This window comes from Lentinus tigrinus, assembly GCF_003813185.1.
Source record: "Lentinus tigrinus ALCF2SS1-7 unplaced genomic scaffold L226scaffold_7, whole genome shotgun sequence".
Classification (NCBI taxonomy): domain Eukaryota; kingdom Fungi; phylum Basidiomycota; class Agaricomycetes; order Polyporales; family Polyporaceae; genus Lentinus; species Lentinus tigrinus.
Window position 1 is genome coordinate 1,188,678 of NW_027137916.1, and position 13,552 is coordinate 1,202,229.

Sequence of the window (13,552 nt, forward strand, 5' to 3'; positions counted from 1 at the left end):
TCTCGGAGTCTTATGTACAATGGGCTCGGATGCGATCGCTGTTGTCGAGTCTAAAAACATCGCCTCTTCGTCCGAACGCTGCTAGTCTCTCTCATCCTGCTCACTGCTTTGCGTGTTCTTGTACGAGTCCGGTATGATGCCGCAGTTCTGCTGGAGGCTGGGGCTGAGGCGTTGCCTAATGGGCTCGCCTGAGTGCCTCAGCCGCGCCGCCATCAGACTGGGTTTGGGAAAGTGCATACGAATGTCGCGTGTGTGTGGCCCTCGCCGCCGAGCCCATCAACGCTGAGTACGACTGTCGTTCGGCCACGCAGGCGGTGCTCGCTCTCGCGAATACTTATACTGCGGCGTACATACATATGTGCTGCGTCAGGTCTGTGTTCGCTGTTTCCCCCTGGGAGCTCGGGTATCCATCGCTGACATTTTAGCTTTCGCAGGCTTTGCTTCCCTTTGCGGTGTTAGCGGCTTGTCGGACGACCGCCTCGTCCCCCTCCCGTTGCTCAATACCAGTCTGACTGCTGCACGTCTGCTCGCCTTCTATACCTGCGCTCCTCTGGCGACCCAGCACGACGCGTCGGCCGAATGGCCGCGGTGTTCCTACACAATGCTATCTTCACCACAGAGCCGCCCTCGCCACCCTCGCTTGCGCACCCGCAACCTGGCGGGCCACACCCGCATCACCGCGCACCCAACCGCCGCGGCCCCCACGACCGCCAGCTGTCCTCCGTCTCGTCCGTCACCCTCCACACGTCCACCTCCGAACATTCGCACCCCACCGAGCCTCTCATCCACCCCGGGAGCTCCGCGTCCTCCGTGTACCTCGACCTGCTCGCGCGCCAGCCGACACACCCCAGTAGTCCTCCGCCCGCGCGTGGTTCTGGCCTCACATTGCAGGGCGACCCCGTCACGCCGAGGGAGAGGAGGATACAGTATGAGCAGATGGTGAGGAGAAGGTTGAAGAGGCTGCGGTGGGCGCAGAGGGCGCTGTTCACTATAATTGGTGAGTTCTGTCACTTTTCGTACGCTGTGCTGTGTGTGCTGCTGTGTTCCGCAACCATACCCCGCGATCCCCCACGTCCGCGTTCATTCCATTCGTTCTCGTGAGATTCAACGAGCTGCGCAGCCGGCGAACGAACCTAAACATACCGATGTGCGTCGCGCTCGGCGCGTCTTCTCGTTCTATGACGAATGTCCGCGTCAAACGAGGAGGCGTTAGTATTGTCAACAGAGCTGGGTAGGTCGCCGGTGGCATAGCTTGGAGAAAGAACGCCGATGCTGTGGTTCTCCCGATCGACGCGTTCGTGCGCCAGTGGTGGCAGCGCTGTGTTATGCTTCGTGGCTGCATTTCCCCCTCAATATGCGCTCGGCAGGTGCTCAACATTGTGGTTCCATGTTCGTCCTGCCGAAGCGTGCAGGATTGCCATAGCGCTCATTCTTGAACAACTCGCTGCCGTTACCTCCGGTGGCGCAATGCTGGGCGCACGATTGAATTCTCCCGATCTAGAGAATCAATTGATTCGTGGGCTTGGGCGTTAGCGTCGATAGTAATGCTGAAGGATGCGGGAGGGGCACGCTACCGTGGATAGATTGTATGCTCCTACCATGGTGTGCGACAGGCGAGCGATCTGCATGCTCTCTGCATCATCCGACCGTTCAAGCATTACGTGGCACACCTTGCGAAGTTGCGGAGGCGGCCAAACACTAGCAGCCCGCAACCGACGAGTAGCCTTGATCGTTATTTCTAACGACGATGAATCATGATTCCGAGGCCGTGCCGAGTTTCCGTATGCACCTGGAATTTTCTGCCCTGCGACCCCATCTGCGAAGAGTACCGGTCCTCGGGCAGGTAGTCCTGGGATCATCGTTGGAAATGAGGGTGGCTAGTACCAGTTAGGCGCGCATCGGATACCCCCTCTCGCGTGCCCGGTGTTATTGCTCGTTGAGTTAATTCGCCATCATGGCCGGTTGTCGCGTGCAGTGGTGGTAGATGGACATGTGGTCATATGATTGCGTTTTTGAAGGTCGAGACCCCCTGATGCATGCGCAGATAGCGGCAATTAGGGTGGACGGTCTTGCAGGCATTCTCTATCGCAGGAGATTTGCCAATCTCTGCTGTCCAAGAAGGCTTCCTTCGTACTCACCGTGCAGTGCATACGAGGAAACGTCAGCGGCGTCTTGGCCTCGTTCGTACTCCCTATATGCGGGTACTCCATCAAGCAGCGCTTGCAGAGAGTTTCTCCGCCCTCTTGTGCTTTAGTGCACCGCTTGTGCACCAGGGGATCGAGATCACTGGGGACAAGAAGTGGGCTGAAGAACCCAGATTCGCGATCGTTTTACCTCTTTGAGCAGAAGTCACTACCAAGTGGGCGTTGTGGGCGCTTCATTTGTCCATCTAGTACCTTGATGGAGGCGTATGGTTACTTCTTTAACCACCCCATCGAGTGATGCGTATGCAATACCCATCTTCTGCCCGCATGTTGTAGGGCTACGCCTACCTCTGGATAGAAGAGGCGGAGATGTTCAGGTGTCCCCCAACGCACGGAGTTACGTTGCGGATTGCTTCTTTCGGGGCGAGAAGCATGACTTGCTTCGCAGGACCGGTGGACAAGGTCGAACGAGCCGCCTGAAAGAACTACAGGTTGACACGTAAAGCTTGCTCCAATCTTCGCTGTATGGCCTTAATGAAACTGCTTCCTGAAGGCCCGTCCGCGAAGTACGCCCCGGCGTAGTGCTATGCTATGGCGTGGTGGCAGCGTCGACCCCCTCTACTCCGTGATGCACGTGCAATCCTTTGACTTCTCTGCGAGACGCCGTGCCGAATAACTTCATTTCCGTATCCTGGTTCTGTAATCTTGCTCCCCTTTGTGACATGTTGACGACTGTAGCATATAGCGGGAACTTCCGTACTGACTACGACCTTCATGAACAGGTGGATGGGCAATCTACAACACGATTCGTTACTACCTCAGCGCATGGCTGCACCCCTACCGCGAACGACAAGTAATTGCGCTCGTGCTCGGCTCTTGCACTGCCCTATGCGTCGCGTGCAATGCAGTCTCCGTCATCATCTCCGCCACGGCCCCGCACCTCGGATGGTACTATAGACCACGATCAAAACACGTTCTTTTGCAGAGCTTCCTACATTATTCTTCATCGCTATGCGTACTCGGCCCGGCCATCGTCAACTTCATTTTCGTCTTCTTGTGGAGAAACGCGCAAGACACTGTCAATAGCTTACGTGGGAGGTGCCTCTGGGACATCGACGTGGTCTGGTCAGGGCTCGGCAGTGAGTGTGACCACTCTCCAGCCTGGGGCTACTGGATCGCCGGGTCCGTGGTGAGGCTGATCCTGACCGCCGCCTTCCTGGTGAGTGGGACGTTCACAGGCTAGCTGAGCACAGCGACTGAGCCCCCTCTCGCAGATCGCATACCATGCTGTCTCCTACAAGTACATGGTCACACGACGACCTTCGCGCCGAAGACACGCGTCTGCGATCTTCCGCCACTCCGCTGCCTCGTTCCCATCGCCGTCGACAGGGACCATGGCATCATCGCGCAGCTTCCGGCCAATGGCGACGGTGTCGAGCTCCACCCTGCCCGTCTCGTCCGGTGCCGACAGTCTGGTGTCCCCCCGTCGAGAGCGGTCCGGGAACGTCAGCGACGGCGAGACGCATACCCTTCGAAGCGCACGTTCGCGAATATTGGCGGGAGACGTTTCCCCATCTGGATCGAAGGTGGTTCGCCGCGCTGTATCAGCGCAAGGTCTCAGGTCAACGGCCTCGCGCCAGGAGTCCACTGCACGCTCACAGTCGCCGTCCTCGTCAGAGGAAGACACCGCTGAGAGCGGCGAAGACCGTTATGGCAGACCTATCCACCGCTCCTCTGCAGGATACGCCTCTGTCCCTCTCGCCAGTCCCCCGCCGCAAGACCGAGACGGCCGCAGTCCTGGGAGCTCGTGGGACCCCGTTCCGGATTCGGAACTCAACAGCTTCGCGGCGCATTTCCGCGCGCTGGTGGAGCAGGTGACGCGCGAGACGGACGACGCGGTCGCGTACGCTCATACTGAGCAGTACGACTTCCCCACCTCGTATGCTGGGGCCAACCGAGACCGCGACGACGCGCACGTCGTTGTAGGCCGAACCATACACCGGATGCCCACCATTGAGTCGCTGGGGTCACATGAGGTTATGAGTCTCGCGAGCATGAGTGGCGCAGGGGGCTTCTCGCGACCATCCACTCGTTCCAATACCCTCAGTAACACCGACGCACCTCATAGCCGCAGTGCCAGTCGAGCCAACTCGCTGGACGCTGCGGTGTCGCTGTCCGTATCCGTGGACGGGCTTTCGGCGATGGGTGGGGAGGTGGCCCCAGGAGAAATGGGCCAGCTCACACCCAGCTCTGCGACGAGCCTCAACGGGCCGTTCTACTTTGGGTCTAGGAGCACAGGCGCGTCATATCACACCGCGAGGAGTGGGCAACCTGAGGGCTCGGAGGAAGCCTGAGGTGTGTGTTGCGGGCTCTCAATTCTAGACTTTTGGGTCGGTTCGGACTTCCGTCAATGTCTTTTCTGTTTTGGATTTTGCTGGCCGTGCTGCTTTGAACTCATGTGTACCACCATCTAGCGGACCATATACACAGTCGCCTAGGCTTTCGATCTTTTACGGACTACTGCTGGGCTGGAACTGCTTGACTATACCTTACACACCATGAACGCGAATTGCTGTACGATGCCCCCTCTGCTCTCCCGCATATAACCTACTGACTTACCCTCACGCGAGCAGAGACAAACCCCTGTACTGGAACTCGAACAAATAGATCGTAATGTAGTAACGCCGACGCGGCTCTTGAAAGCTTGACGCCACATATCCACCCCACGAAACATCAAGCACACACGTAAGGATGGGAGCTGGTGTGCATGTGCGACTAATAACGCGTCGCAGATCAACCCATCCGCCGCAGTCTCAGTTGTTCTGCTGCTCCCATGTTGATGCCACGACGACCACATGAAGGCACGCTGTACCACTTGCCAGGCAATCCACTTTCCATCCAAAACACGGGAGAAGGTCGGGTGCTTCCCGATCTGGTATTCAAGTCCCGCCGTATACTCGAGATGACACACGCGGAGCAACCTTTCCCTCGCCTTCCCTCGGCATAGGCTGGCATACGACGACCCATCTCAGCAGCAGGAGGCTGCGCAACCCAGCCTGTTGCCGGCGGGACTCATTCCAGAGCCTGGAGGGCTCCATTGCGAGGTGTGTGTTCCGCATGTGCGCGACGATAACAGGCGATTGAGTTTTACCATCACGTTCGCACTGTCCAGTTGAACGCCATTGGCCGCCGTCCTGGTATGCGGTCCAGCGGCGGTCCGAAGTACGACATCAACGGGGTCCGCTGACGCGACGGGCTTGAGATTCTAGTCCGTCGGAAGGACTACCCCAGCGCCCTGCCGCTGCTACTTGCCCCGAGAACCTTTCAGCCAGATCGTGGATATAGCAGATCAGCGCAAGTGCCTTTAGTGAGTAGCCGGCCTTGCCCCTGCCTACACGCTAAGATGATCTGTTAGCCGCGTGTGAGATCTGCTTTGAGCCGACCTGACCTTCTTTCGTAATAGGGACCAGCTTGGGAGCCTGCGAGTACCCTACCCCACTGCTTGGCTCTCGTCTCAGCAGAGACAGCAGGTCTCGCACACCAATCTCGACAAAATTACGGTGCCCCCTCGATGTGGCGTTCTACAGCGATCGACGGGTCGTACAGGAACGCCCGGCATGATGACAGTCTTGCAAGAAGGCAGCACTCTCGAGAACCCGCCTAGCGTGCAGGGCTAACCTCCTTTGGCGACGGAGCTCGACTTCGCTGATACGCCCACTCGTACAGACTAGGCCTTGCCCACGGCCCTCGGTCCTCGGTCCTCGGTCCTCGACGCAAGCTTGAAGGCTGTTGGTGGTACTAGACACTCTAGCTTAGTCGCCACGTCTGTCATACCATGCCCTTGTCCTCCACAGAGACCGTTCCCGATCGTCTTCCGGAACCCTCCTGGCCTCTAGGTGTCGCTCCGCATCCCACGATAGGGGCAATGATATTTAGTAGGGGAATCCTTCCTGTTACGGCAATTCCAAGACCCGTGAACGAATCAGAGTGAGTCGCCTTTCCAGAAAGTTAGCGCACCCACTCGATCCTGATGACTGCTATTGTTGGGGGACTCCTCCTACGCCGAGAGACTGTCTGGAGGCGTCATGTACGGCAGTATGATCGGCCCCACTTGCATAGGACGCCCAGTTTGGTACGCAGGACGCAGGACGCGAATGTCAATCTCGTCACCAAGCGGAGCTAAGACTCTCGCTACGTGTCATGTGACGAAACGATTGGCAGCAACAAGGTCCTCATCCGTTTTCTTACCTGACAGGCTTCTCATGTCAATGAAGTAGATGACAGCCCCAGCGAAGGTGCTGGCATATAGACCTATAGGCCGCTCCGCCCGTCATAGCGGAGGCTGAACTCAGGCGTCCTGAATGCCCGACCGGTGAGGCGCATAATGTTACCGTTCCAGCTATCCGTAGATCCCACTGCACGGTCGCAGCGCCAACACGGCGTTTTACGCTCTTTAGAGGTAAAGAGGTACCATCGTGGACTTGGCGTACCGTGCAGGTTACTGCTTTGACATCTTGGCAAGATCAGATGATGTGCATGCTCGAATTATCAACTCGCAGAAGGATTGAATATTAGATGGAAGTCGAACGACTCAGCTTCGAGACGGGGACAGCTGTCGTCGCACTGGCAGTGCAGCCAAGGCCCGGCTGTCTGCACACGGAGCTGAACGCCATAAGCCTCCCTACTCTTGATTCTGTGTGGGATCGGATAAGGAAGAACACGCATCCCGGTTGTGATATTTGTATTCCAACGAGCTTCTCCGTCGTAAAGGACTGAATGGACAAAGGTTGTCGGCATCGATAGAAGCCGTGGGCTGCTCGCCCTTGCGGCGCGCCGTGCTGATCGCAGTGCCCTCGAATCAGGGTCGGACAGAGCATAAGCACCAGATTCTTCCACGAAGGTTGTGTCATCCTCCTGCTGCGTGCGTAGATGGGCGGGACGGAACGTCTTTGAAATAAATTATGTGTCACAGATTGTGAGCTATATAATACACCCCACGAAGCATTAGCGTAACCTAAACGAAGATGACGATGGCACGATGACAACATTCCCAAGAACAGTCGACAAGCTTGGTGCACAGCAAAGGGGGAACAAAGAGGACCAGCCGCTACTTCTGGTTCTGAGCAGCGCTACGATGAGAAACGCATCAGTAAGGCGGCCGGACGAGGTTGCGCAGGAGTGACGTACACAGGCATGTAGACGCAGGGGATGGCCCGACGCTCGCAGTTCCCGCAGGTCGAACGACCATCGCACTTCAGCTTGCGCCCTGCACACAGATCGGGGAAGGGACGTCAGATCCCGTCGAGAGATTCGAGAGATCCGAATTCGAAGCGCACACGCACCTCTGCAGAACTGACAGGCCATGGGCGTCCTGCGAGGCACCTTCGGCTTTGCACCCTCACGCTCGCCATCAGAGTTGTTTCCGCTGGTCACGGTGGTGTACTGGACCTGGATCGGGTATGTCAGATTCGACCCAACAAAGGAAAGCTTGATCAGCGTACCGGGGCAGAGCTCATGGCGAACTGTAGCTAGCTGGTGGACGCTAGAAGGCACTCGAGGATAACAAAGGACGGGAGGTGTGGGGTTGTTTGAACCAGGCCAACCAATGGGCCTTTATATAACCTTTCTGTCATCGTGTCAAGTCTGCGTCAGTCCGCGAACCTGCACCGAACGCGCATAGATCCACAAAGACGCAACAGGTGAGGGCGTTTACAGCTGCGCATACCGATGAACCAACGGCGACTACGGATTAGTGCCGTTCAATAGAAGGTGCAATCATACTCGGAGACGAAATCGAGGGCACGCCGAGCTGTAAGGGCTGCAGATGCTAGTCCATAGCAAGCATCTCATCCATCAAAGGGCTACGCCGTGCTACCGGATTCATTTCCGAAGTATGGCTCGTGGTTTGACTCGACGATGCAAGCGCGGCGGCCATCCCGAGAGAGGTCGAGAACTACCCCTCTTTGATCTTGTCACTCCCATGCGCGGAACTTGCAGGAGTGGATTGGGTACCGTCCAACGAGGCGTGCCCCGAAATTCTGGGGAGACCGACAGGACTGCTCTGACAATCGGCTGGCCCAGGACGCTCTGGACTGAGCGATGAGACTCCGTCAAGGGACTTCGTCTGCCTATCGAGAACAATTATGTGCGTTATTTCGTTACCGCGGGACCCGGTGTTTCGGGCCATCCCCCACTAGGTTTTTATGCGCGCCCTGCATCAAGAGATTGTCAGCAGATCTATCGGATACGCCGAAGTGGGCGAAACGGTTACCTCGATTTGCCTTGGGGCCCGGACATATTCGTTTCGCACGGCGCGAGTGCAGGGGGCGAGAGACAGCGATGAAGTAGCGTGGTGGTGCATGCCAATCCCCTCCTACCCCGCATGGATTCTTTTCCCTCACGCCCGAGCTTAACACCACGCGCTATGCACGTGGGTATCTATCAGAAGATACAATATCGTACACAGCTGCTCCAGGACAGGCACTTACCGAACCTTCTTGAACAACGCCCGTCCACCTCCCTCAGGTCCGCCCCCGTTTGTGGCGTTCGTAACCAGCGCCCCGTCGTACTCGGTGTTCAATATCGCTCACAATAGCAATCCGTTTTCGTGCCCGCCGCTCCGGCTGCTGTGAACAATGACGACATCTTTCAGAGTGAGTTTGGATGTTCCCGCTACACCCAGACCCGAAAGAAGATAGGCTTACTGGACTGACGGATGAAAATCTCGGTGAAGTGACGAGAGCCCCAGTAAGGTTCGCCTCGTCGTGCCATTACGAACGTCTCGTAGCCTGTGGCTATCATTCGCAACGGATTACCATGACATACGTATCGATACATTCACCATCCCCTGGACCTGGTGTTGACCAAGCGAACAACACCTTTAATTACGGTAGTCGAGAACCTCGTTCTCAGAACACTCACCGCATTCATAGGTCGAAGTCACCGTCTTCCGATTCGGAGCGCGAAGGACCGCCTTCGAGGAAGACTACAATTAGCTCCGGGTCGAGTCGCCGCGGGCCGCAGGTTGTAGTTACTTGCCACCTACTGAGCTATGGACTCAACCGGCAGGGTTCGCGAATCCACGAGGCTGTGCGTTGGTCGGGCATAGTGCGGACGACGTTCTATACCCCGCAGGGCTCGATTCACGAACTCCACAATCACGGCGCTCCGGTGCTGGTGTCGGACTTCTGAATGGTTGTCTGCTGCAGAACAACAGAAGACGTCCGTGCCCGTGTTCGGTAGACGCCACATCGCCCATGTCCGCAAGTCAAGATGGAAGACCCCGCCGCAGCTGGACCCTCCGGAGTGCCTCGGATGACCCTCCTATTGCCCTATCGCGTCGTGTGTCGGCAGGATTGCTGTCCACCATCAGAATCAATGTTTGACCGCAGTTTTACTACGAGGGCATACCGTTCGCCGAACACGATCGAGCATTCAATCCTCATCGTCCATCGTTCGTTCATTCGCGTGTACTCCTCGTTGCCGGTTTGAGTGTTCAGGAGCCAAAAAGCCCCGACGCCCAGATCCAGGTGAATGAACTCGAGGCGCAACTGTCTCCGTTAATCCAAATCGGACTTACCCGAGCGGTCTTGGTTTGTCTTTTGATGAACACCTCGTTGCTAGCCGTGTAGCTGCGGGTGCTAGAACATCAGCTCGAAGATCTCATGCGTGCGAAGTCGGGACTTACCGAACCCACTGTCGACCCGAAATGCCACACGCACGACGCCGTATTGGTAGAGTACGCAGCAAAGTGATAGTGTAAGCTGAGCGATGTATTCTGGTCAGTGCTCGATGAGACGTTCGACGAACACACCTTGACTTATGTCTCGATGGTCTCCTATCTTGCTCCGCCAGAGCGGGGGGGTACAGACAGTACGTGGTCACATTCGTTAGCTCGATGGCCGCCTACGATAGAGTACACAGAAATGGAAGCTGACACTAATGCTACAATGCACTGAAGGAGACGTCGGAGATGCAGCAAAACAGGTCCATATACATTCCACGTGTTTATCGTCCACGTTCAATTAGTGAGCGTGTCCTGGTGACCCTTCTCGCTCTCAACTTCGCCTGGGATGTCGTCAAGCTAGAAGGAGCACACACATGAAGGGCAGGAGCACCGGCATTAAGCATTGTGGTTACCACATTGATCAGGGACCGCACACACCTTGTCCAAGTCCTCGAGAGATGACTTGATGATGTCCACCGCCTTCATAAGATCCGCCTCAGAAATGACCAACGGAGGAGCGAACCGGATACTGCATAAGGTTATGAGCACACCAGTCTAGACTCTCGATCGTGATCAGGTAAGACATACATGTTGACATGCGTGGGCTTCGCGAGCACCCCGCGGCTCTTGAGCAAAAGGCACAGTTGCCATGCCGTGCGACCCTTGGAGCTAACGTGCTCGTCGATGACCACCGCGTTCAGCAGTCCTCGCCCGCGGACAGTCTTGACCAGGGGTGAATTGATCGCGCGGATCGCTGAACGGAATTTCTCCCCGAGAACTTCTGCGCGTTGTGCGAGCTTCTCATCGACCAAAACGTCAAGCGCGGACATCGCTACCGCGCATCCGAGAGGGTTACTAGGATGGAATCAGATTAGATACGAGGAGCAGAAGTGAGGCGGAGAAATTGGACATACCCGCCGTACGTGCTTCCGTGCTCTCCGGGTCGTATGCAAAGCATGATGTCCCGATCTGCCAGTACCGCTGATACTGGATATACTGCGTATGGAAGCATCGTTAGCAATGATTGTTACAGGAGGCGCGCTGCCATTACCTCCGCCGGAGAGTGCCTTCCCTAGGAGAACAATGTCGGGACGGACATTATCGTGCTCGCAGCAGAGCATCTTCCCCGTGCGACAAAGGCCCTATCGTCCTTGTAAGTCACCCCTCCCCCCATACTGTGCAACGCGTCATCGAAACTTACGGTTTGAATCTCGTCGCAGATGAGCAACACATTGTGCTTCTTGCACAATGCATGAGCCTGCGCGAGATAGCCATCAGGAGGCACAACGATGCTGCGTGAACACGATATAGTGAATACGCAAGCGTGCTATGAGGGTAGGAAGACTTACCCTGCTTCACCCTGGATCGGCTCGACCAGGAAGGCAGCCGTGTTCTTGCCGTGCAGCTCGAGTGCCCGCTCCAAGTCGGAGATCTCCCCGTATCGAATCGTCTTCGTCACGCCGCCGTCCTCGTACAATGGACCAACTGCATTCAGGTATGGTCCGAAACCTCCGCGGCTCTCCGGATCGGTGCTCATGCTGTATCCCGCGAGGCATACAAGCGGAGGAACAAGTTCCGCGCCACAAAGCACAAGTCAAACATGCGACGATTCAGATCATGAGCACATAATCACGACTTTTGATGGCCACGAGGATTGATGGATGGAAGCACGAACCTGATGACACCGAGTGTTCTCCCATGAAAGTTGCCCGCCGCACTAAAAATCACTGCTTGGCCATCGGCGACGCCCTTCTTCTCATACGCCCATTTGCGGGCAAGCTTGAGCGCGGTCTCGACCGCTTCAGCCCCAGTGTTCATCGGGAGCACCATATCGTATCCGAACATGTCCGTGATCTTCTGCGCGAATCGGCCAAATACTGAATTGTAGAATGCGCGAGATGAAAGCGTTAACTTCTGGGCTTGCTCAACCATCGCGTTGACAATCTTGGGATGGCAATGACCCTACAAAGTGCAATTAGTACAGATTCACCTAGAGAAAGTCCATAAATCAAATAACGTCCAAGAGACCCGGGCATACGTCCCGCGGGTTGTCCGCGAACGAATAGCGACGGATTCTTGCGACCACATCGCGATGACCGCCCACGCACGCTCTGCAGCCCGTCGCGCCTCCCTCCACAATCGCGCCAGGTTGCCCCGGCGCTTCTTTGCGTTCGGAAGCATCGTCACGTGATCTCACAAAGGCAGGGATCATCCTGACAGTACACCGCTCGCCGTGACAGGGGTACCTGTTCTGTAGAGTGTCACCGTGAAAATGCCTCTCTCTCAGTCCGGAGTGGAAGAGCGAAGGCATCTGGAGGCTACCCTTCCATGTATCCGACACACAATTCGGGGGTGCCCGCCACGATTGACGTTGACGTATATCGGGCTTACCTGGTTCACAGCACTATGTATAGCATAAACATTAGTGGGCATGTTGCGAATGTAAATGGTGACTCACGAATATGCTGACAACATGTCAATGTATTCTTTGCCCTCAGGGTCCCATACTCTGGAACGACAATGAGCACGTGCGGAAAAGGTAGCAATAGCAGAAGTAGCTCACTTCGCGCCCTTCGCGGATTCGAAGACAACGGGAAGCGGGTGATAGCTAAACCACATGTGACGTCAGCAGAGTTGCTACACGAAGAACGGACGAAGGAGAAAGGCGGACTGTGTTCTGTCACCCATTCCTTTTGCTCATGCGGACCGCACGACAGTAATTACATGGGGCGTTTCACAAGCTAGCTGCAGAATCAGAGAGGGTGCAGTAGGTCAGTGAAAGGGGGGACAGAGAACGACATAGAGGTAGAACCCTGAAACCAATTAGGGCTTCGCCGATGGTGTTCTCTGTCCCGAGGAATGTGGCGACTGAGTCGTGGTGATTGCCTTGGTCGCCCGACGAGCGGGCGACCCCAAACGTGGTGCAAGACAAGACTACTCACTTGTGTGCCCCGTATTCGTGCTCCAAACGGATAACCTCCGCGGAGGAGATGTGAACAGGTGCGCGCCCATTTCCTGCAGCGCTTCCGCCGAACTTCTTCGGGGAAGGGATCGTCGTGGTCGTTTCGGGGTTCTGTGAGATAGCAGAGGGAGCCATGATATGCAGCAACGTAGCAAGACTGAGGTGTTCCGGGGTAACAGACGATGGTAGGTGGTGTCGAGGTGGTGGTACAAGGTTAAGAGCAACCAAGTCATCAGTGATCCGCCCCGATTTCCATTCTGGAGGGCGCTTAGCTGGGGCGGGCTAGCCGGATCTTGGCGTCTACCCGACACAACGGCCGGGGGTTCATCCAGTCGCCACGAGTTTATTACAGTGTACATATATCGTGACGACTTCTCGTATGAATATGTGACGTGTTTCAACATCACACTCGCGAAGGGTGTACTATGCCCGGTGTATGGACCAGATAGTCAGGTTCGCAGTGCTAGCCACTTTCTCAGAATAACATATACCCCGGGACCAGCTGAATAGAGAGGCCTTTCCAGCCTTTCAAACGCATGAACCCCAAAATCTGAAAGCGTTTCCACAGCTTCGTCATCTGTCCAAAGCCGAGATATGGCGGGGCTACTCCGGTTCAAGGTCTAGAGGTGCCTCTTCATCGCCGATTCCTGCTGGCAGTCAGGGAGAGCTAACAAAGAGATATCGACCAATATGAAGGTAAGCTACATTGCACATACTATA

General features: G+C 56.2%; 3 protein-coding genes across 3 annotated transcripts; 1 reads left to right on the forward strand and 2 right to left on the reverse strand.

Moving 5' to 3' along the window:
- The first annotated feature begins 90 nt into the window (after positions 1–90).
- L226DRAFT_533220 (uncharacterized protein) lies at positions 91–4,832 on the forward strand. The gene is made up of 4 exons (XM_067680407.1): positions 91–370; positions 435–997; positions 2,927–3,363; positions 3,419–4,832. The coding sequence occupies exons 2-4, from the start codon at positions 580–582 to the stop codon at positions 4,496–4,498; spliced, it is 1,935 nt and encodes a 644-aa protein (XP_067537787.1). The 5' UTR covers positions 91–370; positions 435–579; the 3' UTR covers positions 4,499–4,832.
- Positions 4,833–7,251: 2,419 nt separating this feature from the next.
- L226DRAFT_569405 (uncharacterized protein) lies at positions 7,252–7,660 on the reverse strand (the record flags this gene model as incomplete). The annotated part of the gene is made up of 4 exons (XM_067684296.1): positions 7,252–7,273; positions 7,332–7,410; positions 7,487–7,592; positions 7,646–7,660. The coding sequence occupies 4 exons, from the start codon at positions 7,658–7,660 to the stop codon at positions 7,252–7,254; spliced, it is 222 nt and encodes a 73-aa protein (XP_067537788.1).
- A 2,504-nt stretch (positions 7,661–10,164) lies between these two features.
- Positions 10,165–12,967, reverse strand: L226DRAFT_459495 (ornithine-oxo-acid aminotransferase; the record flags this gene model as incomplete). Its single annotated transcript, XM_067675517.1, has 12 exons — positions 10,165–10,227; positions 10,309–10,399; positions 10,459–10,725; positions 10,785–10,866; positions 10,922–11,012; positions 11,072–11,162; positions 11,220–11,408; positions 11,546–11,832; positions 12,262–12,274; positions 12,329–12,379; positions 12,434–12,478; positions 12,813–12,967. 12 exons carry the CDS (start codon positions 12,965–12,967, stop codon positions 10,165–10,167), a joined length of 1,425 nt encoding a protein of 474 aa, XP_067537789.1.
- Between the last annotated feature and the right edge of the window lie 585 nt (positions 12,968–13,552).

Bases quoted from the DNA above. Each gene is read 5' to 3' on its own strand.
- L226DRAFT_533220 (XM_067680407.1), top strand. From the start codon at position 580: ATGGCCGCGGTGTTCCTACACAATGCTATCTTCACCACAGAGCCGCCC. The intron at 998-2,926 runs GTGAGTTCTGTC...CTTCATGAACAG, and splicing joins GGCGCTGTTCACTATAATTG to GTGGATGGGCAATCTACAAC. The intron at 3,364-3,418 runs GTGAGTGGGACG...CCCCTCTCGCAG, and splicing joins TCCTGACCGCCGCCTTCCTG to ATCGCATACCATGCTGTCTC.